Genomic DNA, 16,519 nt, shown 5'->3' with positions numbered 1-16,519 from the left:
TACTGGGTATATTAGTCTACTGTACTGATGAATAATACTGCAGTATCACTTCAGAACTTAGAAAACTTGAAACTCTTTAAAACAAACACCCAGTCTGGTTTGCTGTGGTATAACTACGTTTATTTTAATTCCACAAATTTGTGAGAAAATTACAAAATACTCAAATGGAGAAAACACAGGACTCACATCTTCTTAGTTTCTACTTTTGTTTACATTGTGTTATCCCATGGCAGACTACTAATATATACAATAAGCTTCAAGATATATATATATAAATTTAGCAGGCAGAATTTACATTCTGCTATCACTGCTGTGAAACAAGAAGCTGGACTATTGATAACACTTAACACCATAGGTTTGTAACACTAAAGCAAAAAGGAAAGAAAATGAACGCTGTTGCTAATGCACGGTGATGGATATACCGACACAGCTCAATTGCCACATAAAATGTAGGATGTGGGTAAATCAACTTGCAGCTTCCAAAATCCCACTGAAGGAAGAAAACACCTTGTCAGCAGGATGCAAAAAAAAAAAAAAAATCCTTGCATTTGTTGTAGTTGTCCTCTACAGTGAGCCATCTGACACTTGCAAGCCCTGCTATGAAAACAGCAGGTGGTAATGGAATATGTAGCTGACTAACATTTCTTAAGCAAATAATTATTTTAACCAATTCTAATGTTAACAGCATGTTACGGCTAATCGCTGGAAATCTGTGGGCATGAAGAAAAAAAAAAAAACATGGGATGATTAACAAACTATTTTACATGGTCTGACCGAGTCTGATGACATCACATATAATAACAGTCTACAATGGTAAATATACAGCTATCGATAAAAACAAATTAAAAGGGAAAGGTCAGTGCACCACAGGAAATGCAGGTCATTAAAATGCAGGCAAATCCAGGACTCACCATGGTCGGTCTGTTTTTAACCAATACTGTGACTCTACATCCAGTATTTCAGTGTGTCACAGTGAATAAGGTGTCGGTATATTTAAAAAAAAAAAGAAAAGAAAAAAAAGTTCTCTGCATAAATGTGAACACTGTCATCAGCAGAAAGGAAGTCATTGCAATATATATAATATGCATCTACCATCTTAAAAACCATTTCATTGTGACGGATATAAAGTTAGCCTGTATAATATTACAATTTTAAAGAGCTGACTCGTTGGTATCCCCCTGACCCCCGTATACAAAAAATAACAACAGTAACCTGGCTCATTATTTCATATAAACATTGTAGTTTGCTTCAAAGAGGTGCTGCATTTTGTCTCTAAAGAAAATAAATAAAATTGAATTAGATACCATTATAAACTTCCTTTAAAATGGGCTTTGACTTTGGTATTGGGTATTTTTTTTAAAAAGGTATGATCAAATACAGTTATTTAAAAGTGCACATTCCTAAAACTTTTTTCTAAACCCAATTATGACAAACTTATTCTGCAAGTACTGTAACCATTTATTAAAAAGTAGCTCTGATCGACATTAATGTGGACCTCCAGTGCAATACGTCACTTCTGGACAATATTTTCTGAACCTTTTATTTGTTCTTGACATCAAGACTGTCAAGGTTTAATGGCAGTTAAATGCTATCGTTTAAAACAAAATATACACAAACATTCAAACATAAGCCACTGAAATGTTTTATCATTCTCATGTTGAGATTACACATGTATGAAGTTACATTAAAACTAACTGATTTAAAAAAAAAAAAAAAGTAACAATAATAATAATAGAACTAAAATGTTGGGTCCACTGGACGTCTGCATGAATGATCACAAGGCATTGCAAGCCAAACTTCAAGGATGATAAAAGCAATAAATCATATAAAAAAGACACTTGTATTCACTGGATTTATTCTACCATTATCCCTGCAACCCCCTTTAACGCACACTGTTGCCATTAGCCTATTAAACTGTTTTCCTGCTGTATTAATGCCATTGTGTTCCCCTTTTAAATAAAGGGATAATGCTTCAAAACAATCTTTCAGGTCTGGTTAGGAATCCACATCTAATAATAATAATAATAATAATAATAATAATAATAATATATTTTTATTTTAATTTTTTTTTTTATTTACAGGCTCAAAGCCATGCTGCAGAGTTGAGCTTTCTTTTAATTATGAAAACTTCCTACAATGTATTAAAATAAGAGTAGAATCTTTATATAGCACTTCAGATTCAGAATATACTGCCTAACTGTATTTGTTTTATTTTTTATGCACAGTGACAATGTATCTTGTATTCTAGCACCTACACAAACTGCAGGGAAGTTCTCCGAATATACCATGCAGGGACCCACACACAGTCTTGAGGAATCTTCTCTACTTGACGAAGGCTATATATGATCTAAAGTCACTTTCTTTATATAAAAAAAAAAGAAGAAAGTTCTCCCATCAAATTTTTATTATAATTGTTCCAATAACATTGAACGGAGTTCCTTCCAAAGGAGTGCGATTGTATATAACCTTTGTCCAGCTTATCTGACTGCCTTCACATTAGTCGCTGGACTACAGCTGCTTGTCGCTTTCTTTCTTCAGTCGGCTGGAAAACAAACCAAAAAAACTGTTACTGCTGCAAGCATCTATATTCAAAGTGATTGATTAAATGTAACGCTCATAAAATATACATTTACTTAACTGGCCTTTTCAAAGCTTATCTGAATTTAAATATAAATATAGTTTCACAGGAAAACTGAGGTTATTCAAAGCCACTGTGAGAACGAGATAGACAAAGACAAATAGTTTCTGCTTAGATTATCTATTTGTTATATACTGAAACCGTTAGATGCTTATAATTATGTGCACAAGCAGTGTACATTTATCAATTTTTTAACAATCTCATCCCTTTTTTATTTTAAGATGTTTAGTTTTACCCCCGCCCATTCTTTACCTGTAGTAATCTTCCTGGCCTGGGAGGGGCCCTCCATGCATGTGGTGATGTCCGTGTAACCACTGCTGCTCCATGGCCAGCCTCTGCAGCTCTGCGGACTGTGCATGCATAGCCTGGAGCTGGTGTGCTGCCGACATGGGAGGTGGAAGAGCCCCGGTCAGGTCTCTGTGATACGGGGTGCCTAGAAAGAAACAAAACACGCTTTGTTAAACCTTGAAGAGACTTGTGCAACTGATTCAGAGGATTGTACTTTTTAAAATTTGATTTATGTTAAAATACTTTTTCCTTTTTGGTCTCATATCTGTGTTGCAGGCTTTGTGTACTATTCCGACCGTTCAAACTCCACCTGCAAAGTTTTTCTTACCGAACACAGGGTGTCTGAGCATTTCATGTTCGTGTGGTGGTTGTCCCAGCAGTGGGTTTGGAATGGTCCCAGGAGGGTAGGGAAACCGTGCCAAATGAGGACCAGCTCCCAGAGCATCAAGAGGATGCACAGGACCGCCAGAACCTATCAGGGTGAGGGGTGGAGGACGGACACGTTATCTTTTAGCATTATATTCATTGGCTCAGCACAATGAATAACACCAAGGGGCTGTTACCATTATTTTAACAATGTATAAAAGCTTTACGCTAAATTCATTTTTGGGATCTGTCAGATTTAATCATAACCGACTAGTCATCAATATTCACTTTACAAGTATTTGAAGTAATAAAGAGCTGATATAAAACAGAAAAAATGTTATTGTTATACAAGAGTCTTTAGAATAATAACCACATACACACAAATCAGTCATTACTTTGCCTTTTATGCCTGTTTATTATTATTATTATTATGAACAATAATAATAATAATAATAATAATAAATAATAATAGCCACAATCAGTCTTAGGGTGCAATGTTGGAAAAGTGCTCTGTGATATTCTCACTAAACCTTGCTATCAGAAAATCTCAGCGAATCTGCCTTGTTGTCTTACCTTGATGCAATGGGTCTTGCTGATGTAGGTGTAGGTGTGAATGGATGTGTGAATGTTGGTGATGATGCGGGGTAACGTTGAACATTTGCAGCCTTGCTATTGGGTCATTTGCTACCGACGCCATGCGTTCAGCATGCAGCCTTTCGGCCACAAGTCTGTCTGGGTAGCTCATTTCAGGCCGCAACTGCGGGCCAGCAAGTGCAAGTCTTTCCCTTTCCAAGGGGTTTAAACCGTGATGGAAAGCAGCGAAGGGATGATGTCCTGCCATTTGTGGAAGGGTAATGGCTCCATGCCTTGCAAAATGCTCCATGGGATTGGCACCTGGGTGCAAACCTTCCAACTCCGGGGGCTTAACCTCGTAGCCAGGCTTCATCCTGTCCCTCAACTCCCTTTCCCGAATCTCTCTGTCACGCATCTCGCGCTCCCGCAGCTCACGCTCCCTCATGCCTGGGTCTGCGTTGTACAAGCCTGGCATGTGGTAAGCAAGCAGGGGGTCTGCAGGGTTCAAGGACACGAAGAAGGGGTGATTGCGGTTGGTGGGAGACATGACGTGAGGGCGAGCGTACTCGCTCAGGGTGCGCAGGGCCGGAGTGTCTGGCCCGATGTATGGAGGTACGGCAGCGATGGTCGTCGGGGGAGGCTCGAAGGAAGGCCTCATGTGAGGCCCACCCATCTGAGAATCTCCCATCCGCCCATCATGGGATGAGCTGCATGCTTTCTGCAGGAGGAAAGGAAAAAAAGGAAAATCAGCACTGCAAAATGGTTTTCAGTGTTTACATTGGATCCCTTTCAACTATGTATAATCAGATCTGTTTTCTTACACAGAAAGAAGAAACTGTACAACTTCAAATGGAAAAGGTAAACAGCATTGTGTCTGAGGTCAACTTGCAATAAGGGATTTAGCTGAGGACTACTAAGTCCTAATAGTCCAACTGTTTTTTTTACAGTATGTTTGCTGGTCCAAAGGTAGTCAACGATCTGCTCTTTCATAACGTGACTTGAATGCATGTATGTGTATACAGATTTCGTACAGATCGATGAATAGCTTGCAGAGTAAAAAAAAAATAAAAAAAAATCATACCGCTGCTCTTTCAGCTTCCCTCTCTCGTTCTCGCTCCCTTTCCCTCTCTCTTTCCTTCTCTCTCTCTTTTTCTTTCTCTTCTCTTGCTTTCTGCTCAGCATCCCTCTTGGTCTTTTCCAATGCTTCCTCTCTCTTCTTGGCAAGTTTCGAGCCAGCCAGGGGGGTGAAATAGAAATCCGTTCTCCCACAAGAGTTGTAACCACGGTCGAGATGCTTGTAGAACCTGAACACAGTGCAAAGACACCATTTAATAAAAGGAAAAAACAATCAATTCTGCCACATGGGGCACCAAAAGCTACTGCTAAAAGCTTTTCAGATCATCTAAAAATCAGTGTTTCTTTTAAGGCTACTTGAATTCTTCATTAAAATATCACTTTGACTGGAATGTCATGAGATGAAAATCGAACTCAGCTGGGATTTATTCAAGATAGAACTAGACAGACATACACAATGGAAATATTACTATAACATGGTCAAATTCTCCACACCACTTGCTGCATTTCTTGGAATGATGCCAGGTAAATATTCTAAAATTGAGAATAAATGAGGTTAGTAACTGCAACCACATAACTGTTACTGCTGAGGGTCTGTGAACCTATATGCTAGAGTATTGTTTCTCGTATAGAAGTATTACGTTCATGCAGATCTTGAGTGCTTATGACACTACCCATATATTTCTTGACCACCAGGACATTTATTTTGATGAAACAGAACAGGATGTCACCTTGAAACAAATAATCCAGCTTTGGTTCTTTTGCTTGCTAGCATCTGCAGTATTTAATTTTCTTTGCCTTGAAGTCTCACGTGATTCGACAATAGATTTAGATCACGGTTTAGGGGAAAGGTGGTGGCAGTCAAATTAAAATAAATCGCTTGCACTAGTATATTTGTACTGATGTCTATATAATTAATGTAGCTGTTGCGTATTTAGGAGTTCATCATTATTCATAATTATCTTCAAAATCGCTAGAGAGACACTTGACAAATGGATCAGCACCAGTTTCTTTTTCTTAAGGAATTCATATTGTAATTGCCACGCTTTCAAGATTAGCTTTCTTTTAGATTAAATTACACTTAGAAAGTCTGTTTTATAAGTGGTAAATGTTTTTGTACTTCGGCATATATTTTTAATCAATAATTAGTTGGTTATGCAGGGCTATAAGTTAAATAAATGAGACAGACTATAAACTAACATCCTTAGCTAAAGGCCGACTCATTTATTCAGTAGATAAAAGAATAGGTCTGTCTGATGGATGTCTAAAGCACCATACAGAGCAAACAAGTCTTGAAGGTTAATGAAAACCAACCAGCTGAAGCCCATCTAAACTTTGTTCCAAAACACTTCAGTCACCTATCTACTGTGTGAACAAAACTGAAATCATATAGCCTTACATCTTCTTCGTCTATTTTTTCTTTTCTTTTCAGTCTTCAACTTTGTTTGTGAAATGTTTATACTGCCTTGAAATGTAATCTGTGATTTAAACCTGCAAGTCTCTGAATGTGCAAAAAATCACTTCACAAAAAACCCATTATGAGCTTGTTTGTACCTTGCTGACTGGCTGGCATGGCTTGGTGTGTTGACCACAGTGGGTTCTGGAGAAGGGCTTCTCTGAGGAGGTGGTGGGCTCTCAGGTTCTTCAGTCTCATCCATAGGCTCCTCTTTGATTTGAATAGGAGGGACCGCAGACAACGCTGAGCTGGGAACGCTCACAGTGGAAGGCAGAGGCGTCGAGATGGAAGACGGAGGTGGCGGCTGCATACCAGGGAGACAGGAGGAGGTCGACGTTGCAGACGTCGATGCTGATGAAAGAGGCATGGTGGGCGGTCCTCCCGGGATGAAAGGGTGTGGGGGGAATGGGGACTGGGAAATAACTGGGTGAGATGTAGAGGAAGGATGACCTGTGGACGCTGGGAGATTTTGGGACTGAGTAAGCACTGGAGGTTGAGCAGGCAGGAGCTGGAGCTGTTGGCTCTGGGGCATAAGCTGGAGCGGCGGTGGGTGGGCGGATGGAGGGTGGTGGGTAGAGAGAGAACTGAGGGAACTGAGTGGCTTCAGTGCCGGTGGAGGGGGCAGATTGGAAGGCGCTCTCTCTATCCCTCCTTCCCTCTTGGCTTTGCGCACTTGTTTTACCTCTTTTGCTTTCGTACCTCTGCCCTACTTCTCTCTTCCTATCTCTTTCTCGTTCTCGACACCTACCTCGCTTGCTCTCGGCCTCACTTCGTCTCCGCTTACCCCCCTACCCTCTCACCCCTCTCCCTCCTCGATGGGGGTTTGGGTCCGCTTCTCCTCTTCTATGTTCCTTGCCGTCTCTTACTTATCCCTGGAATCTCGTCCTTCTCTTTGCTCTACTCCGCTTCTATTACCTCACTCATTTGCCTTACCCCAATCCTACTGAACACTCCCGTTCTACTTTCTCGCCCCTTGCTTCTCTATTTCCTCCGCTCTCTCCCATTCTCTTTTCCCTCTTCCTCTCTCTTCTCTTTCCTTCGACCCCCTCCACGGCGTGGGCCCCCCATTTCCCGCGTGCTGCCGCTCTCTACTCCCTCACTCTTTCAACCCCTCCCTCCCCGGTCCTTCTATCTCCCCTTCTCCGTTTGCTCTTTGCTTTCCTCCCTTCTCTTCCCACTTTCTACTAACACTTCCGTCTTCTGCTGCTCTTCTCCTTGCGAGAGAGAACTGAGGGAACTGAGTGGCTTCAGTGCCGGTGGAGGGGGCAGATTGGAAGGCATTTGCGGGAATGGAGGCGGTGCGGACAGGTGGGGTGGGTGTTTGTGTGATTGCGGGTTGGGCATCTGAGGGATGGGCGTTGTTGGAGGAGGTTTGATATGAGGCATGGCCATGGGAGCTGGAGGCAAGGGCTGCTCTCTAGGGGGCTGGGGCAGTGCTTGAGGAGGAGTGTGAGGATGCGGCTGCTGCTGGGTGTGGCCCGGAGTGGGTGGCTGAGACGGAAGTGGAGGAGGAACCTGAGACTGAGAAGACTGTGAGCAGGAGGAGGTGGGGAATGGCTGAGGTTGCAGTGGGTGCTGTATGTGAGGCTGGGCCTGTAGAGGATGAGGGAGTGAATGCATCTGAGCGTGAAGTGGAGTCTGCTGAGGCTGGAGAGGGGCTTGAGACTGTGGCAGAGCTTGCATCTGAGTCAACGCCTGAGTTAAAGCCTGCAGTGGCGGGTGAGGTGAGGGCAGCCTCTGAGGATGCAGCTGAGAAGCAGGCTGGATAAGAGAATGTGACAGAGGCTGTGGGGGGATGGAAGGCTGGGGGATGGATGGGGAGACTTGGGAAGATGCCGTAGCTGCACTCAACACTGAAGGCGTTGAGGCAGGTATCTGAAGGAGAGGGGCTTGAGGAGGCAGTGGTGGGCCATTCGGATTCTGGATCACAAGATGCTGTGCCTGTAACACCTGCTGCTGAGCTGAGGAATCAGAGTCGCTCTCATTGTCCCTTGGGCTTGGAATACTTGGAGAGGAGCTGCGATTGTCCTGGTCAATGTCCTTTGGATCACTGCTTCCGTCATCATTAACACTGCGGCTGTCTGAACTCTCCCCTTCGCCTTCTCCTTCTCCCTCACCTTCTGATGGGGAGTCGGGCTGGTTAATCTCCTGGTAATTCAAAAGAAGAGATGAGAAATCTTACACAAAACAACCACGCAGTTCAACTACACAACATTTCCAAAAAGCTAAGTTAATAGTTTAGGACCAATGCAGGTTTTTTTTTTTTTTTTAATGTGCTTTTGATCTAACTATTTTGTGAACAAAAGAAGCGCACAGACTCTTGAAAAAGAAAGTATACAAATTAAACAGCACATCTGTGTTTAGCATATTTTTTTTTTTTCAAAGCAGAAGGGAACCATTAAAGCAAAACATGCTGTTGTCCCCCAGTTTACTCAGTTAAAATACACAGGCCTGACACCTTACAGTGGCCAAAATTAAATTTGCTCTATAAAACATGATGTTTTCAATTTCTCATTACCAGATGGTAACTTATTTCTCAGTGCTACAATAGCCTTATTATACACCGATTCATGTCTTGCTCCCCGAAGTACAATTAAAATCATCAGGGCTGTACCGAAGTATGTTGCTTACCTGAGTTTTGCATTTCTTTCCAGTAACCCTTTCAGTTTCCTCTGTGTCGGAAGCGGCCTTTTCCCGTTGTCGTTTGGCACTCTTTAGAGGTGAAGGTACTTCTTCTTTTATCTTCTGCAAAATAAAATCATAAAAAACATTAGTAAACCCTAAACCTGCAAATCAACAATACCCATTTGTGGCGCTTAAGGTTCGGTACTAGCCTGACATAAGCACATAAGTGATACCTGCCTGTACATCAAGCAATAAAACAAGGATGCTGGCTACCAGCTCTGAAAGCGGGGACTCATTTTAGCAAGCCATTATAGTAATAAAGACGAACACCTGGTTGGAAGCTGAATGACGTCAAAACAGTAAAGTATGTATTAGGTTGCCAGACAGCAGCGGTTCCAGTGCATCTATTAAATCTCAAAGCACAAAGCTGCTTAACCCTTACCTTGCTGGGTTTTTTCATGGAGTCTGCCTTACTGTCATTGCTGGAAGTACTTGCAGCACTAGGAGATGTTCGGCCGCTGGATCGAATATCTTCAATGGTTGGCGAGGCTCGACCGTCAGGACTAGCTGTCTGCTTCTTACGCCCACTACGTAGTGTAGACATCTAATGTGTTTAAAAATACATATTTATTAGATTAGTTGAAGCCTATTATACACCCTCTACAAAAAAAAAAAAAAAAAAAAAAAAAAGATTCCGGCTTATGAAAATTTGTTTGATACAGCAACTAAACAGTAAATGATTGACTAGTCCATGTACTGAAAAAAATATAACTACCTGCCAACGAAATATTGAAGGCACAGTTTAACTTGAATTGACTTATTATGCAAAACTAACAGAATAAAAGCAAAGGTAAAACACCCAGTTAGCTATTAAAATTCCGGAACATTATGGAGTAATAACGTATGCTGTTTACAGCTGTTTCTTATTAATTTAGCAGCTGTTTTGATTAATGATTCACATAAAACCGATGAAACCCATCAGTACACATCCGTCACTCCTGCCTGACAGCGCAGATTTATGATTCAAAACGACTACTGTGGAGGTGGAGCAGTCTTTGCTGTTCAGATAAACACACCTGCCTTTCTAACTGATGCAATGCCAAAGCACTTACCCACACGGCTGGTTGCCAGAGAAGTCATTAGTGACCATTTTTTCTTGTGATGGCTGCACTTATCATATATAAGCGGATAGGTTATTCCTATTCTTATCATGTAAACTTGCACTAAGTATGCACTGTTCCATTCTGATGAGGGTTTTAAATCAATTGTTTTCATAACTTAATCTTTCTTGAGTTCATAATTTTCAAAAAATATATATTATAATTACACGGGTGAACACAGAATAAAAGAGAATAATTGAAATACACATTTTGGATATATTACCTCTGAATTCACACGAGCTGTAGCTAGACACTAATGTAAAAGGACATGCTGCTCCAATAATGAAAAGAATAGGAAAAGCACTGGGGCATACCGAGCCTCGACTCCTTCTGGTCCTCATGCTATGTTTCCCACTAATTCCATCCTCTTCCTCTTTGACGGGTTTGAACATAAAAGGTGGAGGGTCCACTGGCTTCTCAATCGGAGGGAGCTCACCGTACTTCTTAAAGTGAATGCGACAGTCTGTGCACAGCAAGATATTCTCTCTCCCACCGTGGTGCCAGTCCTTGGAAGCTGAAATGATTATTTATTTACTTTTTTGAACAATAATTTTTTTTATTAATTCCCAATTTTCTCCCAATACTGGAATGTCCCATTATTATTCAACCTGGCTCACTGCTGCAACCCCTGAATTAACTTGGGAGAGACTAGGACGAGCACACACGTCCTCCGAAACGAGTGCTGTCAGCCACCTGCTTTTTTTCGCTCTGCAGACATCTCAGAACTTAGTGTCGGAGGACTAGGCACTTTTGAATTGTGTACAGACAGGCCTGCAGGTGCCCGGCCAGCCACAGGGGGCGCTGGTGTGAGGACTCCCCAACCGACCTAACCCCTCCCCACCTAGGCAGCGCTTTATCAATTGTGCAACGCCCCCTGGGAACTCCCATCCACGGTCAGCAGTGGCATAGCTTGGATTCGAACTGGCAATCTCTAAACTACAGGTCACGTCATGCACTCCAGGTGGAGTGCCTTTACCGGATGCGCCACTCGGCAGCACCTGAAATTATTTTTGAGAATTCACTTCAGCCAGGCTCCACCGTGAGATGAACAGCATGGAATCGTTCAATGTAAAACATACCACGAAAGTTTGCAAGGTTAATATACAGGCCTAGGCACTGTATTTTTTATTAACAAGCATATTCAATTTTTTCCATGTCTCCAATTTTTTTTTTTTTTTTTTTTTAAGACTAAACACTTTTAGAAAAGCTGAATAGGTAGATATCAGCATGCTCTAAAAGGTTCCATACTTTGTTTGCAACCCAATTAAGATTCAATAGTAAACAGAACTTACTGGTTGTGAAGCAGTGACGACAGGCGTATCCCTTCAACTCCTGCTCGCTGTCTTCACTGTCAAAGTCATCCTCACTTGCTGAACTCAGGTCCACTAGGAGAGGACATGGTTGCTTTATTTATGAAGAACACTTATCTTTTCCAGATTAAGCCAGTTAGTCAGTCAATGTCCATAACACATATATCAATGTTATCTATGTGCCTAGACACAGTATAGATAAACTCATACAAGTCAATGTTTTTAACACAAATATTAAATCATGACCAACTGCCCAGATAATATACGTAAAACTTATTTCCCAATAACACCCTAAACAATATTAAATGATCTTTTAAGGAGGCCCCTGTCTAATTGAGTCATAGTCTTTTATACCTAATTAAATAGCTACTGTATCACCAAAGCAAAGGAAACAGCTTCACTGTCAAAGGGTGTCACTCGTTACCAGCACTGTATTCCGGGATGCACATCGGTGTAATAATGTGTCTCACCATGTGCCCACTTGGGCTGCCCTGCGTTTTTCAGCATGCCGTCACATTTCACAAGCTCCGACATTCATCAGTGTAATCAGATATGCTTACAGAACTCGCTGGACGGTGGCCTGGAGGGAGTGTTCACGGGTGTGGACGCCGTGCGGGTTTTGATTCTGCGGAACACAGCCTGCCTCCTGTGTCTGCGGTGGGCTCGGGAACTGGCTGCTTCTGGAGTTTTCTTCCAGTAGTAATAAAAAGTGATCAATTCACCCTGCAAGACAAAATTTGACCATCAACATGAGTGAAACGCTAAAATTCCAATGCTCAGTAAAAAGAAAGAAAGAAAGTACAATGAAGCACTCTGGAACATTACAATGAAGCACTCTGGAACATTAACTAATTATACCAATAACAATCTATACCACAAATGCATCTGTGTATGTATATATATGTATATATATATATATATATATATATATATATATATATATATATATATATACTATATATATATATATATATAATATATATATATATATATATATTTGTTGTACACTACATGTGTGAGATAAATCAAGTTATTTACTTTTTGAAAAAACAAGCTGTTAATGAAATTACAAACACATTTGAGAACAACTGGCAGCATGATAAATGGCAACAGCAACTTCTTATATTTTGACAGCAGTGAAAGAACTACTTGTACCGTTGCATTTTGAAAACAGACAGCAGTGTTTTGCCACCAATAATTGTACTTAATTATTTAGATGAGGTATTTGGGGAAAAAAACAGCCTCCCGGAGGTGGCATGTTTAAAAATAAAAATGAATAAAGCAATCCAAACTGTGAAGTAGTCAGCTACACTTTAAACGTTTTCCCATCAATATTCCATTTGTAATTTTACTCTTCCCCATTCAAAACATATTGGCAATCAATGCAGATTATATACAGCCTGCTTACAGCTTTATGATTTAAAACCTGGCAGCAAAGGAAATCAGGGCAGCTTGACAAAACACCCAACATTATTGTGTTTGGATCCTCTTGAAAGAGCAACACAGATGATACACTTAACGGATGTGGAATAAAATTAGGCAAAAATCGGTTTTCTTTAATCCTCATCTTAGTTAAAAGCCCATTATTTTACAGTTACAAATTTGCCTCAAGGTAAAAGCAGAGATGTGGTTTGACATGAAAGCCAAGCAGCAAATCCAAAACTTTTGGGAAGACTTGTGGGGGGAAAAAAAAAATTATATAAATCCAGGAGATAGATCTTATACAGCAGAATGACATGGAGCTCTGACCAAAAAAAAAAAAAAAAAACCTTAAAAAAATAGTCATACACATACTAATGTTAATGATTTGAAATTCTAATATTAATTCAGATAGCTGTTCTACAGTAAAGAGGAGTGAAGAGGAGAGGTTCATGGAAAATGAATAATCCATGGCAGGTTTTATTAGCAGACCTCAGCTCTCTGCTGCTGTCTATCTAGGGATCAGGCATTGAAGTGTAGTGAATCTGGGAGGATTAGGATCAGTATATTGGTGACTGCATGGGTGGCAGCGGCTTGAATGCAAACAAAAGAACATGTCGGCAGAGCTCTGGCGCTGCAAATAGAGTGAAATGGCTCCTGATCTCTCCGCCAGCACAGTCAATTGAGCTTTAATCAAACATGCACAGTGTGCACTGCCCGAGCCCAGACAGTATATATTCAGTGAACACAAGCTGGTGAAGAAATCAATATCACACTGAAACATTAACACATGCAATCATTGATCACAACATCCTTTACCGAGGCAGTGCTCTCAAATTAATTGCCACTTCTGCTAGCACTCAAAATAATAAGCATAAAAACAAAATTTGCTTGAGTAGGGGTAATTATTTTTGGATTTGCATTACCACATAATCCATCAGATGCCAGATATTAATTGTTCAGCACTTTGCGTCTAACAGTTTACAGTCAATAAGGGACTGGAAATATCATTTGTGTGGTTTGAGAAGATCGGAGTCCTGTCAGGTAAACTAAGACTTGATGGGCTCAGTATCTTTTAATGTGTATTGATTCTAGCAGCTCTGCCTTTCATTTCCATTTTTAAAGCTATTGTCCACAGTGTAAATTAAAATTATTAACTGACATGTTTACATACATGTCTACCATTGGAAGTAAGTATGCATACTGCAGCAAGCCCATTAATAAAGCAAACAAGCCCTATTTTGAAGCAAGTGCAAATACTGTACAGTCTATTCTTATGTGTAAAACACAAATAGCGAAGTTGTTTACTGATAGTTTCAAATCCTTAAGATTTTTTTTTTTATTGGATGTTTAACAGTGTTTGTTTTCATTTGGGATTTGGAGATTGTGTGCATTTTATTTTTTAGATTTTCATTCACACACATTTGAATGCAGAACTACACCGCAGGTCTGTCTGAAAAATTCTTGTTACAATGCTATGAATTACATAAAGGGCACATAGAGGAGAGGTGATCAAGTTTCAAGTGGGTTTCACTTCAATCTCCATCTCATCAGCAATGCAGCTTGTTCTCCTCTTTATATAAAGATTTTTTTTAGTCAAGTCTCAGCAACACAATGGACTGTCCTATGTTGCCCTTATTTTGCTTTTAAATGATTTCTATCTTTTGCTTAAAACAATCACAGGCTTTATAAAGGAACACAGTAAAAGACCGACATAAGCATTATTAACTGCACAATGGAGATAGCAAATCAAACATTAAAGGAGAGACTGTAGCTACTGCTCTGTTCCCACCCCTTATCAATGTGTTTCAAATGTTAAACACACAGTACAAGCTGCACTTGTGTATTTAGTACCAAGCTTGTCTTGCCTTGGGTACACCAAGGATTAACATAATGTGGCTTATTGTAATAGGATTGGCAATTATTTGCCCGTTACAAATGAAATTTTTGCACGACTTCTTTATAAGATGTTTTTTTTTTTTTTTATGGCGATCAACTCCTATACAGTACCTCATTCAACAGGCATGGCCGCAGAATAAGTAATACATGATTCATTTTGTTTGTGAAAAAAAAAAAAAAAAAAAAAAAAAAAAAAAAACAATGGACTCATTTCAAATGATGCATTTAACATTAATTTATAATGTGATTTGATTTCATTCTTTTTCTTTTCATTTCGAAAATACTTCCTCTCTTGTGCATATCGTAAATTATGAATATAAGTGTGACTAAGGTTCTCTTAAATGCCTCTCGTTTAATTAGGATAGTCGCTTATTCTCCCAAGGCATCCTGACAAAGTGGCACTGACTGTACTGGAATCAATGTATACAAAAAAGAGAGTATACCATAAACTTAGCCAGTCAAAACTTCATGACACCTCTTTACCATATTCCATATCTTTTTTTTTTTTTTTTTTTTTTTTAAATCAACACTTTACCCTCTTGATTTTCAAGTTAACTGCTATAAAACGGAAGGTCTATCACTGAAAAAGACCAATCAGAATTAATAACATATTAAACAGACAGCTGCCTAAGGAGCCTCGACAGACAACCAGACTACATGTGTAACCATTTCCTCTGGCTGCGGTCCAAGCAGAAATCTAGTCATCATACCACAGGATTAATCTAGTCTGCTCACAAGCTTATAATTCATTAATATTAACTTTGAAAGCAAACTGTGTAACTCAGTTGGCTCTTAATCATATGCATATTAATGCAACTCTAGATTATTCACAAATACATCTGAGTACTGAAAACAGCCTCTGCTCCCATTCAGAGCAGTATGTTCACAATCTTATTTATTTACCATTTATTCAAAGCATAAACAGACTTTTAAAGCATACAAAAAACAGCTTTTGTTGACTAATAAGCTAAACCCAGAGTTATTTTAGCCCAACCCTTTGCTGATGCTCAAATGCCAGATCTGTGGATACTCTGGGTGTCTACCTGAAGCAAGCATCACCATTAGAGAACAGTTTCAGTCTTCATTCCTGTGTACTGCATGTCAGTTCATATATTCAATGTTATTCCCCATCGGGATCACACCACTACAGTGTGATTTACAAACCAGAGTGGAAAAACAGGTCTACGAGAACGTCCACACCTTATTATACCCTTCATACTTTAACCAAGACACAGGTCCATCACAAATCCACAGATGTTATTTCTGGATGTCTAACTACAGGGACATGTTAACAGGCTTTGGCTTCATTTCAGCACAACACAGGGTTTTATACAGAGATACAATGCACATTAACCACGGAAGGCCATTCATTAGTCTGTGTCTTTACTTCAATCAAAGAGACCAAATACTACTCTTACCTGCAACAATAACAAACACATTATCTGTTGGGGTCAAGACCACCACCACTTCATGTAATTTGCCTAAACCTTCTGGAGGATAATGTAAATACACATTTTAAATATTCTCACTGTAAATCTTAGAAACGCAACAATAAAACTGATGTCTGACTCTCTTCTACTGCTACACACAGCTTCTTGCACTAAAATCAACCATATTCTTACCTTCCATTGCAGCAGTGGGTACAGCCAGATAGAGATTTTATTTTTTATTATTTCTATTTGTTTTCTTTAGACAGATACATAATTAAAAA

The 16,519-nt window shown here is 39.9% G+C and overlaps 1 protein-coding gene across 1 annotated transcript in view; it reads right to left on the bottom strand.

Annotated features, from left to right (window-relative positions):
* Nucleotides 1-1,437: 1,437 nt before the first annotated feature.
* The window catches only part of LOC121328841 (arginine-glutamic acid dipeptide repeats protein-like), a 104,797-nt gene continuing 89,715 nt past the window's right edge, over nt 1,438-16,519 (bottom strand). Inside the window, exons 12-23 of the mRNA XM_041273937.1 lie at nt 12,051-12,213; nt 11,473-11,565; nt 10,495-10,694; nt 9,463-9,624; nt 9,027-9,140; nt 7,681-8,543; nt 6,494-7,033; nt 4,947-5,169; nt 3,866-4,583; nt 3,255-3,398; nt 2,891-3,071; nt 1,438-2,542 (exon numbers count right to left, since the gene is read on the bottom strand). Of these exons, the coding sequence (XP_041129871.1) occupies nt 2,509-2,542; nt 2,891-3,071; nt 3,255-3,398; nt 3,866-4,583; nt 4,947-5,169; nt 6,494-7,033; nt 7,681-8,543; nt 9,027-9,140; nt 9,463-9,624; nt 10,495-10,694; nt 11,473-11,565; nt 12,051-12,213 (3,435 nt within the window). The 3' untranslated portion in view covers nt 1,438-2,508. The remainder of the gene's footprint in view (nt 2,543-2,890; nt 3,072-3,254; nt 3,399-3,865; nt 4,584-4,946; nt 5,170-6,493; nt 7,034-7,680; nt 8,544-9,026; nt 9,141-9,462; nt 9,625-10,494; nt 10,695-11,472; nt 11,566-12,050; nt 12,214-16,519) is intronic.

This window comes from Polyodon spathula, chromosome 16 (genome assembly GCF_017654505.1).
Source record: "Polyodon spathula isolate WHYD16114869_AA chromosome 16, ASM1765450v1, whole genome shotgun sequence".
Taxonomy (NCBI): Eukaryota; Metazoa; Chordata; class Actinopteri; order Acipenseriformes; family Polyodontidae; genus Polyodon; species Polyodon spathula.
This window is presented reverse-complemented; position numbering and strand designations above follow the sequence as displayed.